General features: G+C 41.8%; 1 protein-coding gene across 17 annotated transcripts in view; it reads left to right on the top strand.

Moving 5' to 3' along the window:
- The window catches only part of CACNA1C (calcium voltage-gated channel subunit alpha1 C), a 481,405-nt gene that overhangs the window by 416,725 nt on the left and 48,626 nt on the right, over window positions 1-16,054 (top strand). For all 17 annotated transcript variants that reach the window (XM_082784794.1, XM_082784789.1, XM_082784786.1 and 14 more), the window contains exon 30: window positions 10,286-10,369. In XM_082784794.1, the coding sequence (XP_082640920.1) occupies window positions 10,286-10,369 (84 nt within the window). The remainder of the gene's footprint in view (window positions 1-10,285; window positions 10,370-16,054) is intronic.

The following is a 16,054-nucleotide window of genomic DNA, read 5'->3' as shown; positions in this document are numbered from 1 at the left end:
TGATTGTGGACGTAGATGATAAAGTTATCTCAATCCTTTATACACATTTGTGGGTTGGAACAGGGGGTCATCAGGTAGACTTGCTTTTTGATTCTGCTTGCTTGATGGAATTTCTATCTGCATTTTGTCCAAAAGAAAGAAAAGAGAGACTAAGAAAGGAAGTGGGTCTTTTGCAGCACAGTCTGTGCCACTGCCCTCTTGAAGCAGCCTGGCTTTGAGACTATTGCAGAAGGTGGAAGGGCATCCCACTAGCCCACGGCCACAACACTGCTGTTATTCCAGGCCTTAAACTGAAACCACTCAGGAGTCTGTTATGGAGACATCTGACACAGAAGTGACAATGAAAAGAAAAAGGAACCACATCCAGGTGTGTTACTGTGCCGACCCATTAAGTTAAACAGTGTACCTGATGTAACTGTAGAGCCTTAAACAACAAATTCTCCAGTTTAGTGCAGAAAAAGAAATTTGCATCAGAACACTCAGGGATTAGGTTGTTTTAGTAACAATTTCCACAAATGAGGAGTCAGTAAGCAAATAACTGTGAAAGTACAGCAAATCCTCATTGATACTTCCAGATTTCACTGAGTCCCTCACCAGTTCCTGAGTGTGTGTGGGAGGGGAAGTCTGGCCATTCCCAACACTTCAAAGAAAAGGAAAGTAGTGCCAGACTAAAGTTTTTCTATTGTGCATATGCTTATATTCTGAGATGGCATAGGCGTGACTCCACCTAAACAAGTCATGCAGTGTGAAAACAGTTGGTAGGTGAATGTAACAGAAGAAACTAGACTGATGATGAGAAGTGGAATTTTGCAGTAAATCCTAGCTCATACCTCTTCTGGAATCTGGGTCAGGAAGCATCAAAGTCTTTCTTCTAAAGGCTGGTTGGCATCCTGAATGAAGTATGCTGGTCTCTCCAATTTCCTCCTGGAAAACCTACATCACAGAAGGGCTACATCCCAGTTGGCTTCTTTGTTGTCACTCCCAAAGAAGAGGCCAAGAATGAAATAAGTGTACAGAACAAATTTCTCTCTTTGTGCAAAAAAGTGGTCCTTTCACATAATGGTAGAAACAATTGATGAGGGGCAAAAAGGCTATTTGATCTGCTCCTTCCCATGTTGCATTGTTTAACTGCAGGATGTTCTCTTTTTGGAGGAAGAAGCCAACAATTCTCTGCACACAAATAGATCCTTTAAATATTGTTTTATAGGATGTGTGACATTTCTAACACTCATCAGCTAGAGCTGTGTGATCCTCCAGCTTTCTGGAGGATCAGTGGAGAATTCAGCAGGCAGAAAAAAATGTTAAAGAAACCTCGTAAGAGCTTCAATGAGAGAGGACCATTTCCTTCACAGCAAATGTACCCAGAGAATTTGCATATTACTGCAACATTGTGACAGATTTATTTTCAGTCTGGCACTTGAGGGTTTTAATGTCATTATAAATGATCAAAAATAATGATATGACTGCACAATGCAACAGTGTGGGAAGTGCTGTATTAGCTATTACACTTAATTATTTAATATAGAAAATTATTCACACAGTGTTAAAAGCCCAGTGGGATGGTGCACTGGGGTCTCATTCACAACAGCACAGACAGTGTCTGCAGCAGCATGTAAGGGAACAGATCCAGGGAAAAGCAACTTGCTCTCACTCACAGAAGAAAAATCCCAACCTTCTGTCACTTCATGTAAGGTTATTTTAAGGGGTCAAATATTCTCATGGATGTGAATCTTCTTTTCATGTAAGAATGGTACCAGATAACAGACTGCGGTGCAGCCCCTGTTAAGAACTGTTCATTGGTTTAGGAAACGACATTTCCACTGCTGAGTGGTCACTGGAATGAAGTCAAAGAGAGATGACTTCTCTTCTCTGCCATCCATCTGGCGTTTTTAGGATTTTGGAGACTTTAGTTTTCTATATTCCTGCTTCCCCGAGTGTAAATGAGAGTAACCACACTCTTTCTGAAAGTTGCAATTGATGGACTACATGAAAGTAGGCGTTGTTTTGCTAACTGCTCTAATCCATATAAAATCAGGCCTTTCTGAAAATGGAGATAACTTACCCTCCATTAAATTTACCTTAAAAAAAAAAAAAAAAATAGATGGATACCAGACATATCTACTAGCCTGTTTCTGGGAGGCCATGCCTTTCTTCCAGTGAGTACCCACTAACCATGCAGCAACCATGGCAGAGTGGTCCTAGCCCTTTCCCATGGTGCATACAGAAACAAGAGAAACTAAGTCCAGCCCTCTATTTGGAATGCCTCTTCAGACATTTCCTGACACTGTCTCATCTTCCCACACAGTAAGTGGCTCTTCAGACTGAAAGATTGAAAGATTATGTTCTTACAGGTTTTGTTTTACTTCTTTTGAATCATTCTTCCCTAAACTGGGATGTCAGTCCTAATTTAGAAGACAGACTGTCTTAGGTAGCAAAGCCTAGCCTTTTGCTCTTTTCATGACACTTTTTCGTGTTGGTGGTTTGGCTTATTGCCTTCATAATTTATTTTTTCATTCTCATTGAGACCTACTTTTTATAGACTTTGCAAAGTCTTTGAGTATTTACAACTCTTTCCTAATGGAATTTGACAGCCACATTTTCACAGAATCCATTTTGTGATAAATGATCTGTTCAGATATAGCAAGCCATCACATTCACTTTTCAGTCTTTCCAGTAAGACTGGTATTGATTTCATTTCCTTTTGCTGAGAGCAAGTCTGGTTTTGATTGTGGGACAATGATTGCTAAACGATTGGTGTAATTATTCCTCCTAAGGAAAAGGGCCCAACTCCTCATAGGGTATCACTGTGCTACAACAAACCTGTAGGAAAGCTAAGAAAGTTTATTTCCCTTTTTCTAGGTGGCCAGCAGCATTGATGAGAGTGCTTTCTGTTATTTTGGCTTAATTTTCATGCATTTATGCCAAGGAGGCCTTAGGCATTACTGTTCTGAGGCATAGCTCACCCCTTCTTCAAAGGCAGCTGAGCGCAGTCCAGGCTCTTAGCTCTGACATCAGGGTCAGCTAGTTGAATCATCCAGTTTCAGCATGTTTTGCTGTTTTCATGTCCTTAGGCCTACCCAGCATGTTGCCTTGAATAATATAATATAATATAATATAATATAATATAATATAATATAATATAATATAATATAATATAATATAATATAATATAATCATTCCCAACAGTAAGAGACGCTTCCATAATATATGCTTCCATATTGCCTTCATGCTGTTTCTGCCCCGGTCTTTGGAGGACCTGTGACCATAACATCGCACTTTAAACCTCCCATGTGATTGAGTGCAGCGTACTACTAGCCATTTTAGAGGAGATGAAATACAGAGAGGTGTGAGATAACTGTACCATCACATAGGTGGGAATGGAGTGGCTCAGGAGAACATCTAGAAAATACAGTTCTGGTGGAACGATCTGGGTTGCAAGATCTGGAAATGGGAATTCCCAGTTCCTAGAACTGGGTATGATGAAGACTTCTCTAAGCATGTCTCCACAATATTATTGATTATCTGTAGGTGTAGAGAGCATAAAAAAACGTTCTAACACAAGAGATTATGTATTTCCAGCCTCTGTAAATGTGTAAGCTTATAAAACAGGAGTTAGGAATCTCTGTTCAGGCAATGGTGGTTTTTTATTCTTTTAGTTCTTTTTTTGTTTCTGTGTGGTTGAGATATTTGTCCACTAGAAGTTGTGAGACCAGTAACTCACTTTAGGATCTACAGGCTCTCACACAATAATCAGAAGGTGGTCACTTTTAACCAGTAACAAGCTATCTTAGATTTGTACCAGTGACCTTGAAATAAACATCTGGGATCTTTATCCAGATCACAGAACCGTTCAAGTCCTACAGCTCCTTTTGTTTCTGTCTGTGTCCAATATGTCCAGACAGGCTTTCAGGCACCAAGGGACACCTGTCTGCTTTCACTGACATCTTTATGTGGGAGTTTTGAGAGAGAGCATGAAACAGAGTGAGAGAGGATAAAGTTAAATATCAACGTTATTGAGCACCTATCTTGTTCTACAAGTTGGTCTTATTTGCTTATGGAATAAGCAGAGAGAGGTAGGAGACCTCTTCAGAATGAAGCACACCTTTGGAACTGTCTGGGGAGCTGAAAAGCTCCTCTCCTTGCACCCTGTCTGCAGAAAGATTTGATGGAGTACAGGGGGGACTTGTGCAATTCCCTGCAGCAGTGACTCATTACAGTGACTGGTAGGTGAACTGCAGGGAGCCTGTGTCTCAGAATTAATCCGTCAATGGATGAGAGCTGATAGATAGTATGCAAATAGATGCTGTTTTCCCGCAGCCTGTCAGGAGCTTCAAGCAGCTGCATCCTCCACTTTATTCCTTCTCTATTAGCTTCTGCTAATTTCTCTGATTGCTGTTATGGCTAAATGGTATCTTAGCATAACAGAACTTGCATTATCTCCATTTGGTAGCACCTATTGTAGCTTTGTAAGATTTCTCAGGTTATATGCGAATCTCTCCAAGATGCTGTGAGAAGGTATGCCAAAAGTCACAGTACTGGGTAAATGTCAGTTGATTTTATTCTGTTTTCCAATGAAACTGTCCCTTGCAAAAATTCTTTCCAGGAAATCCTCTTTTAATGGAGTCTGAAAACTGACTCTCACAACTCCAAATAGCATGCTGCATTTTCAGAAAAGAATTCACATATTAAGCATCAGCCAAACTGTGGCAGTTCATCCCACTTTTCAAGTCACCAGCAAAGTCTGCTTTGGTGCCCTTTACGATCAGCAGGATATTTTTGATAAGGAATCACACTGAATATCAATCAAGCCCTTTTTCTCCTTCGTATATACTCTTACTCATTAAGATTAATGTTACTTTTTGTCATTTGAGTATGTTGGTTCACTTCAGATAAGTGGTAGCAAGGTTCTTCTGTCAGTTTGATTCCTTTTTAGTCCCTGTAGTTATCTATATGTCTCATTTTCTCATCCTTGATACTTTCTTTCTGTATTCATACATGCATACATACATGCAAGCATGCATATCTTTCCCTGGTATCCTAGAACACTGCGGCACCTTCTTCCACTGGAGAGTATCTGACCCTTTCAGATGCTCTCCAGTGCATTCAGATCCCACCCAGTGAACACCCTTGGCCCTTGCTGTGCTCTTCACCCTTAGAGTCTTTTCTCTATTTGGTTTGTTTGTTTGTTTATTTAATTTTTGCAAAGCACTTCATATGAGACAGAAATTAAAACCTGGGACTTAGCAGACCAATAACTCCATGTTAATTAATACAGAAGTGACCCTGCAGCTCCCACAGGCCTGGATGCTCATAACCCAGCTGGTACCAAGACTCAAACAACACCCTTCCACTGAGGATTTCTGTGCTTCAGCATAGCTGAATGGATCTCCAGCCCCCTCCTGTTCTTATTATGGTTCCCAGGTGACTCTGAGCTCAGACCTTCAGGCAGGCTCCAGTGGGTGATTTCCCTATTGTTAATGAGGCTTCTTAGATACTGTGTTTAGGATCTCATATTCACAGAAAGTAAAGGAAATGGTCTCCAGAGATTTCAGTGGTTCCATTAGTACCAAAACAAACCCCAGCTTCTTTGATAGCTAATCTCAGTGACTAGGAAACCTAAAAATGATTGGCATACTCATTCTGAAATGCTACAATGTCTGCTCCCCTCGCACAAATGAGATTCCATTCCAGTCAGCTACTGCATATTTATGCTCAGCCTTTCATTAACATATGGATCATGTGATGATTCACTATTCTTTGCTACCTTTGGGGAAATAAAAAATGGAAAAGAAAAAAAAAAAAAGTGCTCTAACGGTGGGGTTATTTCATGCTTTCTGAATATTCAATCCAATCCTCCTGGTCTCTTTCTGTCCTCCTTTCTCCCTGAAAGCTTCATAGACCTCCAGAGAACTCCCACAAGAGAGGGTGACTACCCTTCCCCAGCATACCCCTTGGGCTACCATAATGTGACATGAAATTATACAGCTAAATCAGGGTGAAGTGTCTCCCTTTAAGGGTAAAATATGGTATTGCACTCTAAATTCCTGTACTGCAAAAACAAACAGTGCCATCAATTCATTTCCAGTCAGACCTCCTTCCCCTTGGGAAAAGTATACAGAACTTTCTGGTGGGAAAAATCATTTGGAAATACAACCTCTTTACTAGAGGGAAAGCTCTCCCTTCATTCAGCTTGTCTGTCATTAGCCACCCTGGTACGCTCCAGTGAGGTACTTTGAGGTCACAAGAAGCAAGTCCCCAGGGCAGGGGTGTAATTCACTCTTAATATGTGCTCATAACTCCTGACAAGATTATGAGGTCTGAATCAAACCTGAGTAATGGCCATTCATAGGTGAATGTCTCCAAAGAGGGTAGCGTTTTAGGAAGGATTCCATTACCTTGCACACAAATGAAGCATCTATGTTCTCTGTTTTCTTTAAGCTTTCTTACTGTGAATAATATCTTCCTGTTTTTCACCCTTCTGTTTGAAACAGAGGGAGCAGGTGAGGAGGAAAGGAAGGTGTTTCTTTAATTCAACACTAGTATATTGGATGTGGGGTTGAGTAAAACCGCATTCATATCCGTGGTTCCTCTTGATCATTCAGCTAAGATGTACAGGAGGAAGAGGAGAGCTCTCTGAGTTCACCTCACAGCCACACAGTAACATGCAATGGTGCTGGTCTTTCTGTGACCCCAGAGCAGGCCAGCCCATGACTTTCAAGTGAGGAGCTGGCTGATGAGACTCAGCAGAGCATCCCAGGGGAAAGAGCTCACAGTGTAAATCTGGAGAAACTCCACAGAATTTAGCAGTGACTACAGATAAACTGTGGTCTCACAAAACTCCAAAGCAGCTATTTGTGATAGCAATGAAAAAGGGACATTTTCTTTCCAGGCCTGAATCTCTCCTGAGATGTGCCAACTATGCTAATGCAATGTCATTGCTTCCGGTGAGGTTAAATTACTGCAACTGGGAGCAATGCTGAATTCACTGGTTGCATTGGTCATCTGAGGACAGGATTCTCTGCTGCTTGTTGCCTGGGTTTTGCACCAGCAGCAAATGCTGGTTTAACAGCAGCAATGGCTGTTGGGCTTTATGTCCAAAGTTTCTCCGTAAAAAGAAACCATGAATTTGGTTACCCCCAAAATATTTTTTACAGTATGATGCCAATTATTATAAAAATAGTAAAAATAACCACGTATCCATCACCACAAATTTTAAAGTAGAGTCATCATTTTCATGGGAAACGCATGACCAACGTGTCTTGGATCCCCACCCTTGCAGCTGCCCAAAAGCAAACTCTATTTTTTTGGAGTAGTTTGGGAAATCCTTAGTAGTTCCCAAACTGTTCAATTTGAGAAGGAAAGGGAGATAGCCATGCTATTCAATGCCTGTATTAATTTAGCATGTAAGCCGTGCCATTGCCTTCAGCAGGAATGTGCACACGAATGGGGCAGGAGGATTGGGTCTGTTTTCTACTCCATTCTCTTTGATCCTCCGAGTGTCTTCTCTGCCAAGGTCGCATCAGGCTGCAAAGGCACTTTTTGCAACTCTGTATGATCTGTGTCTGTCCCTTATTTATTCAAAATGCGTTTGCCTCTACAATTTAATCTGCTGTTCTCTCCCTCCCCTTCCTCTTGGTGAAGTCTAATTACAGTTTTATTCCAGGTCCATCTGGTTGCTAACGATGCTGGACATCACTGCTGAATTCATTCTAATATTTGTTGTGTATTTTCTAGGCTGGACGCTGAATAATAATATTCTCTGAATTTGCTTTTGCTCCTGTTTCCTTCTTCCCTGTTGTAGCTAATTGTGTAGTAATGAGTAGTCATGGGATGATTATTCCTCCCAGTGTAGATCTGCTAAGACTTGCCGATTTCAGATTGCAGGCTAAAGATTTTTTTTTTCCTGGTATTGAGAAGACTTCAAAGTCCTTTCTGTCAGCTCCCTTTACTGCTGTGGAATCACATGGGCAGTGGCTTTCTCTGCCTTTTTTTTTTTTTTTTTTAATTCTCAGCCCCACTCAAATAACTGTGAGTCTCAGAGCATCCTGGTTTGCAGTGTTTCAGAGTTTAGAAAGACACTTTTTGCCAGTGCCTGCTCCGTGTAATGGTTGAGCCTGGAGTATTTTAAGGTTCCCAAGCCTGGCTTATGCAGTGCCAGTACTGGGATTCTTTTTCTTTTCTCCTTTTTGCTTTCTACACACTGCCTGGGAACACAGACTCGCACTTTACCCATGACCTGACTCTCTGGCTAAGAATAGCAGGAGCAGTGCAACTTGGGTTCAGTCTCACTGGAGACATGCTGCAGCTGGGAAACAGAGAGGTCAGAGTAGCCCGTGCTCACAAAACCAAAACACAAAAGGAGCACAGAGGATTTTGTATTCTTACCTCCTTTTAGGATTGCAGAACAAGGGGAGAGCTTGGCACAGGTGTTCAGTGGGCTAAGACACATTTTCTTTGCTCATGACATTAAGCTGGACAGGAAGTTTATGTATAGAAACTCACCTTCTAGGCTGAACAGGACCTTTCCTCAAAAGGTCCTGCATCCTTATGAATCATCCAGCCAAAAATCATGCAGGCTGGGGAAGACAAGCAGTGCTGATTAGCTTAGGACGATGAGATGTTTGAGGTAGCCCTCAAAGTAATTTTGCACAGTAATGTGAAGGTATGAGTTTAGCATGTGCTAGCAGACCTGCCATAGCTCATCCTATACAGCTAATGTCACAGTGATGCTGTGGCACTGTTTTTAGAGTGAGTGAGCAACGGGTCTCACTCAGAGCACATGTTAAAACCGACTTTGCTCACATCCTTACCCTTTCCTAGCGGTATGCACCATCACGGGCTACATTCACACTTTCATTTTGTGGTGCAGATGTGCTTTCAGAGTAACACAAATACCAGTCCTGCTCTGTAGTTTTATGACAAAAAAATGCATTAGTAATAGAAGACCATTAGTAAACCATTAAGCTAATGGCTGTCGTAATATTTCGTGTGGCTGGGTAAAGATAAAGGTGACAACCTGTAAGATTTCAATAGCACTTCCCCGGCTTGATTGTGTCCTCTGCTCTGTTGTGCCACAGCACCTGCCTGTTCTCAGCACCAGCACAGGGCAGTGTATCTGGAATGCAGACTGGTGAATTCATATTCACCCTGGCAGAAGGGGAGTCTTTTTTTGAGAAAACAGTATGACACCATCCCTGCCCTCTTCCCTCAGCCAAATCTGAACAAGATGTGGAAGGGAGCTATGTTGCTAGGAATCAGAGATGTCTGGAGAATCTGGACCTGCAACCCCTACTCCTGAGAGGAGCCACGCTCAAAGTGATCTACATGACTTCCCCTTTTCCCCCATCTCAGAATCAGAGTAGAGGGGTACCTGGCCTGGGATCACGTTGGTTGGATAGGGGCTGCTCACACAAGTCAGGGATGCCAGGACTGGGCTACAGCTTAAGAAGCAGCAAATAGACTTAAGAGGAAAACCCCTTGAGGTATCAGGGCAGTAATTCTAATGGTAATTTTGAACTGTTTTTGTCTGTCTAACATTCCTTTTTAATCCCCATCCTGCCTGCCCCTTCCTTATGTAGGGTTACTTTAGTGATCCTTGGAATGTTTTTGACTTCCTCATCGTAATTGGCAGCATTATAGACGTCATTCTCAGTGAAACTAATGTGAGTATTACTCTACCCTCCCCAGGATACCACCACCTCCTCCTCCTCTGCTGTTCCTTCTCTCTTTCTTTCTTTCTTTCTCTTTTTTTTTCTGATTTTTTTTCCCTCTAGTCATGCTTTTATTGAACTTGCCGTCGTCCTTCTCCTTCTCCCAGGGAAAAAAAAAGGAGGGGGGGAAACGCCTCCTTCTTTTTCACTTGTCATAGCTAGCCCCAAGGCTGTGACTGGTGAAAGCGCACAGAGTTTGGGGTGTGTGTGCTTTTTTTCCCTCCAAAAGGTAGACATGCTTGAGAGTAACTTTCTGACTAACCAGGCTTTTGTTGATACCCTCCATCATGTGAAACGTTACAGAGGTTTGAGCAACCAATACTGTAGAGTGGTAAGAGACTATTTAATATGCCCACATAACCTCTTTCTTTTCTTATTTTTTTCCTCTTCTCTCCCTCTTTCATGCTTTGTTTTGTTTTGTTTTGTTTTTTATTTTAATTTATTTTACTTTTTCCTTTTTTTCCCTCTTTTCTCCCTCTCCCTTTCTCTCTCTCCCTCTCTCTCTTTCTCTCTCATTCTTTCTCTCTCTTCCTTTCTCTCTCTTTCTGTTTCCTTGGCTTCTCTGCCACATGCAGCACTATTTCTGTGATGCATGGAATACATTTGACGCCTTGATTGTTGTGGGTAGCATTGTTGATATAGCAATCACCGAGGTGAACGTAAGTAGCTGGCGTCTGTCCATGATCGTGCCTGCTCTAACATTCATTTGTCTTTCCCGGGTTCTTTATTTTTCCTCCCCCTTCCTCCTTTCTTTTGAGTTTGTTTTCAGAGGTTTTCTGTTTAGTTTTGAAGCTCTCTCTTTTTATTTAGTTTTGTTTTGTTTTTATTCTCTTTTAATTTTTGGAACGACTTAAAGGACTTTTTGACTGTTGCATCATTCTCTTCCCTTCATAATCCGCCTGGCATGAATTAAACTGTATAGCAGGAAAAGTGATGGGAAATGTGGAGCGTAAGTGAAAAAGCTATTTTTGCCATGGGAAGCTTCCAGAAAAGTCCCAGGCCAGCACTTTGGTCTACCCAGTGTTATGCTTTGCTTCCCATGGCAGTTCAATACTCTCCACCCCATAGAGATCTAAAGGTCAGTTCTTTCGAGGTGGAACTGCGGGAACCAAACCAACAATCCTCCTGGTGCCTCCTCACCCAGGCTTCCTCCAAAAGAAATATAGACCAAATCACCTCTGTTTAGAGGATCCTGCTCATAATGTTTAGTTTCTAATTTGGAAAAAAATAATTAAAAACAGAACAGAAAGCCCAAAGAAAAACAAAGTAGCAGAGTTTCAGCCCAGTTTGGTTTGCTCCATCTCACAAACTCCACCAGAACAACTGACACTGATTGGCCCCAGAGGTGCCCATCTCAGCAGACAGGTGAAGGATTGAATGAGCCATGGAGACTGAAATGAACAGCTGGTGTTCAAGGGAATAAATCACATCAGGCAAGCTTTTTCCTCTTTCTTTGGAGGTGGATGGGTATAGAATTACTGAATAAATAGACAAAGGACAGGCAGGACGTACAAAGATTCCCAAAAGAAAGACTAGAAAGGACCTGCTGACATTATGAGCACAGGCAAAAATATTTTACAAAATCCAGCTTAGTAAAGACAGGAAAGTAGCAAGATCGAAAGAAAATTGCTCTAAAGATGTTAATGAAGAGCAAATCAATCATCAATTTGCAGAATGATGTTAGTGTTGAATAAATATTCCAGCTTGGAATTGTTGTGTACTGTAGAGGCAATCCATCACAAGCAGAAAAGTGACAGCAGTTTTCACTCAGTGCTGTCTTTAGGAGAAAATGTAGACAACAATTTGGAAAAGTCAAAATGCCTTGCTTTGATCTTCTCAAACAAAATGTTTTCATATTTTGGTTCTATTTTAACTTCTGTTCAACTTCCTTGGTTTTTTGTTTTGTTTTGTTTTGTTTTGTTTTTTAAACTCTTAAAGAAATTAAATGAAATATTGAATGAATTAAATATTTAATTTGACAGATTTTTCTTGTCTTTTGAGAGAATAGAAGATAGTTTCTAACTGTAACATTTATTTTTTTTTAATACTTTTTTTTTTTGCATCTCTTAAGTGTCCTACTTTCTGTTCTAATTTCACCCAGAATGTTGGAAACAGTATTGGTTACCCTTTTACTAGAGAGAGATTAGGATTGGGCCAAGTTTGTAGAGGGAAATTACAATGATCAGCAGGTCTAAGTTGTTGATTTAATAGAATAGCATAAAAGTCTTTTTATGCCACACTTGGAACAAGAAAACAAAACAGGGAACCTGCTAGTAGCCTTCAGACTGTGGAAATGCTCAGTTGTCATCCACACAGGCAGAACTGTGCATGGTAGGTGAGGAAATAACTATAGCTAATAGGAGATGAATTACACTAAACATCAGCAAGATTTTCCCCAAGTCTCCTTGTATTTGAGTCCATAGAAAAGACTTCCAAGTAGAAAGGAGAGAATACTTTCATTTTTCCAAATTAATGGGGGCCTATCATAGAATCGTAAATTGGCTTGGGTTGGAAGGGACCTTAAAGATCATCTGACTCCAAGCTCTTTACTGTAGGCAGGGATGCCACCCACTAGATCAGGTTGGCCAAGGCCCCAACCAGCCTGGCCTTGAACACCTCCAGGGATGGGGCATCCACAACTTCTCTTGGCAACCCGATGGCAGGAAAATCTAATAGATTCTTTTGAAGAAATTCACAGTTATTTTGTATAAATTAAAGAACTTCCTATATCATGGTTTAAATCACTCTGATATACATTCCGTTAAAATTCGGTCATCTGAGAGGATGACTGTCACCCAGGCTTCCTTCTGCAGTTTGTGGAGAGAAACACCTTCCCAGGCCAACTGATTCCTCTCCACCTATGACAGGGGAAATGAATTGCTTTCTGGAGGTGCCCATCCAGTGACTCGAGATTGTCTAGGTTTGTTAGGTTTGTCTAGACGCCCAGCTCTCAGACATTAAAGTTAAGCAAGATAAGTCACACTCATGCTTGGCATTTTGTCAAGAAGGTCGCATTGCTGCTAATTGTGCTATGTTCAGATCTTCAGTCTCCAGGGCTATCCATACTAGTGTGTTTAATTTCCACGGGCAAGACTCCCTCTCTTTTCCATTCCCTGTCTAAATTCAAGTTCATGTCAACCAAAGCCCAGAATCCGGTGTCTGGTTACGGATGTCTGGGAAGAATGAGGGTGTGCCTCTGTCTAAACTCCCAATGCCTGTCTTAGCTGAGGAGGCAGCAGGAGAGGCCCTGAGTCTTTTAATAGGGTTTATGAACAGAATTTCATAATGGTCCCTGTGTTTCCTCTAAAGAATCCTTTCCTTCTATACAGTTTTTACAGATTTCTGCACACGTCTTTTTGTTACCTGGCATGTTTAAATCTTCTCTTTTTATCTAGGCAAATCCTTTGCTACTAGTTTCTAACGTTTGTTACTAAAAAAGTTGCACAATCTTTTGATGCACTGATAAATAAGCAGCAGCTATGGATGGAGTTTGTTCTGAAATGTTTTGAAAACCCTTTGCACTTATAACCCTTATTGAATAAGAGAATGTATTGTATGTTGGTTTGTCCTGTCAGATTCCCTTCCTGCTAGCAGCACTTGATATGTTACATCTGTGGCAGATGGGCTTTGGAAGTAGCAGCCCATCTTGGATGGACAGTTGTCATCTTCCCAAGCAGTGTGAGGCAGTTTATCAGATACACTTCTCCCCTTCTCCTCAGGAGCTTGTTGCTTTCTTGCTGTTTGTGGGTTTGAGCAAACCCTGCACTGTGTTTCTGTACACTGTCTTGTCTTGTTCCAGTAGACCTGGAGTCTGGAAAAAAAAAAATGCCAACAAACTCCACTAATTGGAGATGTTTAGCCTGGTCAGGTGCAGGTAAGATGTTCTGCCCAATGCATTAGAAGCTGACAGAGGTTTGTGCTAGTGTTCTGGAAGGTGCTGCTCTTGGAGCTAAGGGACAGCTTTCTTTGAGGTCAGTCAGCAAAGACAGAGACACCTGGCACAGGTTAGTCTGACAAGAATCTCTATGAGGTTCATCAGACATCTGCACTGAGAGAAAGCATGGCCAGCTGGTGCTGAGCTGCCATAGCTGTAGTTGTGATGGGAACCCTGACTGACAGGCACTGCAGTGTGTGTGTAGGTATGCGTTTGCATCTATTTTGCAGTTCCTCTTTATTCCTTTTGACAATTATTTCTGTTTCTTGAAAAGGAATTTCCCAGACCAAAACCTTCATTAAGATATATGTGAGTGTGCATGTGTGGGTCTTTGTGTATGTACTCTGTTGGTTGTAGTACATGTTCCTGAATGTGTCTGAATGCCTGTGTATGGGCTACAAATCAATAGGAGAGTGTACAGACATGAACATATTTGTATGTGAAAGAGTGTGTGTATGCAAGCACATGTATATGTGTTGTGAACGGTTGCTGGTGGAAACACATGAGTTGTTTTGTATATAACTGAGTGTATGAACATGTTTTCTGAGCCATTGTGGCTGTCCTAATGTGCAAGTCTGATTTGTTCATGGGTGGGTGTTTATATCTGAAAGTCTTCTGTATGCAGGCATGCTCATCTGCATGCCTGTGGGTCAGTGTAGACTTGCATGTCAAACTCAGCATATGTTTGTTAGCATGGCTGTGCATTTACACAGAGTGAGAAGGCATGTACTGATCAGGCAGGTCCCCAGGTTGAATTCAGCACTTCTCAGTCCTTTGGGGAGCCCTCACTTTTAACACCTGAATGGTAAGTCCAATTGCATCACATTAGGCCCACTTGGTTACAGCAACTTGGAAACACCTCCCAGGTCCCTCCAGCCAGCCCCACAGACACACAGAGATGCATCTCACACCACTGATAATGTGCAAAGCACAGGTTAAGATCTGGCAGATATGAAAATTTCAGTGAGTGATGCAGTTTCTGCCAAAGTCACTTGTAAATTGCTTTATTTTCAATCTTGCTCCACAATTACATTTTCAGAACTTTGCTTCTCAGTAAGCACTGTGCATCTAACTTCCTAGCCACAAAATGAAGAGTTCTGAGAATTTTCTGTAAATTAAGGAGAAGGTGTTAATCTGCTATTGAAAAAAAAAAAAAAAAAAAAAAAAAAAGAAAAAAGGCACATTACCATGCTTCAACTCTCTCTAAGTGCTAAGACCAAGCATGATGTTTAGGTAATAAATTTAAAGATGATGTAATATATGGGGCCTGGGAGGTAGAGCCTGTGGGTCTGTGGGTTGCGTTCCTTGGGCTCTGCCTAGATCCCTATGCCTCAGTCTCCCTATCAGTAAATTGGAGATTGTTATTATTCCCTCAGTTAAGAAAAGATTGCCATTAGTGTTTCCAAAACACTTTAAGTTCCTCAGAGGAAAACATTATGATGATAAAAAATGATTACTATCTATTATAACAATAATAGGAGTGAAAATGTTACAGGAGTTGAATAAAAGACAGCAAATTTGGAATATATCATCCCAGAAGTAGCCCCAAGCACAGGCTTGCATTTCCTCCCTTTCCACATCAGCAGACACAGCCCAGAGTTCAGTGCTGTGAAGCTGACTGACAGCCTGCTGTCCCCTCCTCCAGGCAAAGAAAGTTTCTCATTCCAATTTGTTGTGCTGTGTCAGAGGGGGAATCAAGTTTGATTTGTGCTCTGCACTACAGTGCCCGAAGCGATGGGAGAAAAATGACCAGACCCTGAGCCACTGAGAAAGCTGCTAATGCAGTGTCCTTCCTCTCAGCTGGGAGAGGAGCCAACACCTTTCTGGTCAATAGGGTCCTTTTTCCTTCATCCTTTCTCCTGCCAGTGTCAGACCAAAGACTCGCTGTGGCTGAATCTTTGTTTGCCACCAAAGCAATGCTCATAGAGGTGCCTGCTGAGTTGGATGGGTTCCTGTGGCCAGCTGAGTCTGCAGCAGGCAGCTCCTGTGCAGATGTGTGAGTTACAGAGGCATGGTTGGGTGGGAGCATGTGTGTCTCCAGAGCACCAGCGTGGATACCAGTGACTGTGGGGATGTCGTGTGTTTGATTCTGTCTGTCTGTCTTGAAAGGATGTTGGGGAGGGAGGGATTGTGCCTACCTGTGAGCCTGCTGCTGAGGGGTTCTGCCAGTGCTTCTGAGTGTGTCTGCATGTATGGGTACCTCTGTGTATGTCAGCTGTGTATGTCTGGGAATGTATGAGGATGACTGAGGCAAAACATCGGACTGGTATACATCCCACCTGTGCTACTCAGTGGCCATAAAAGTACTCATGTGTTTTGAGTGTGTCTGTGGATGCTGGAGGATGTACAGAGGAAGAAGTATGCATGACAGGTACCCAGTGTGATACAGCAGATGTGACAAGAGCCAGGG

The sequence above is a fragment of the Aythya marila genome, assembly GCF_965140915.1.
Source record: "Aythya marila genome assembly, chromosome: 1".
Lineage (NCBI taxonomy): Eukaryota > Metazoa > Chordata > Aves > Anseriformes > Anatidae > Aythya > Aythya marila.
Note: the sequence above shows the minus strand (reverse complement) of the source record. Positions and strands in the feature narration are given on the sequence as shown.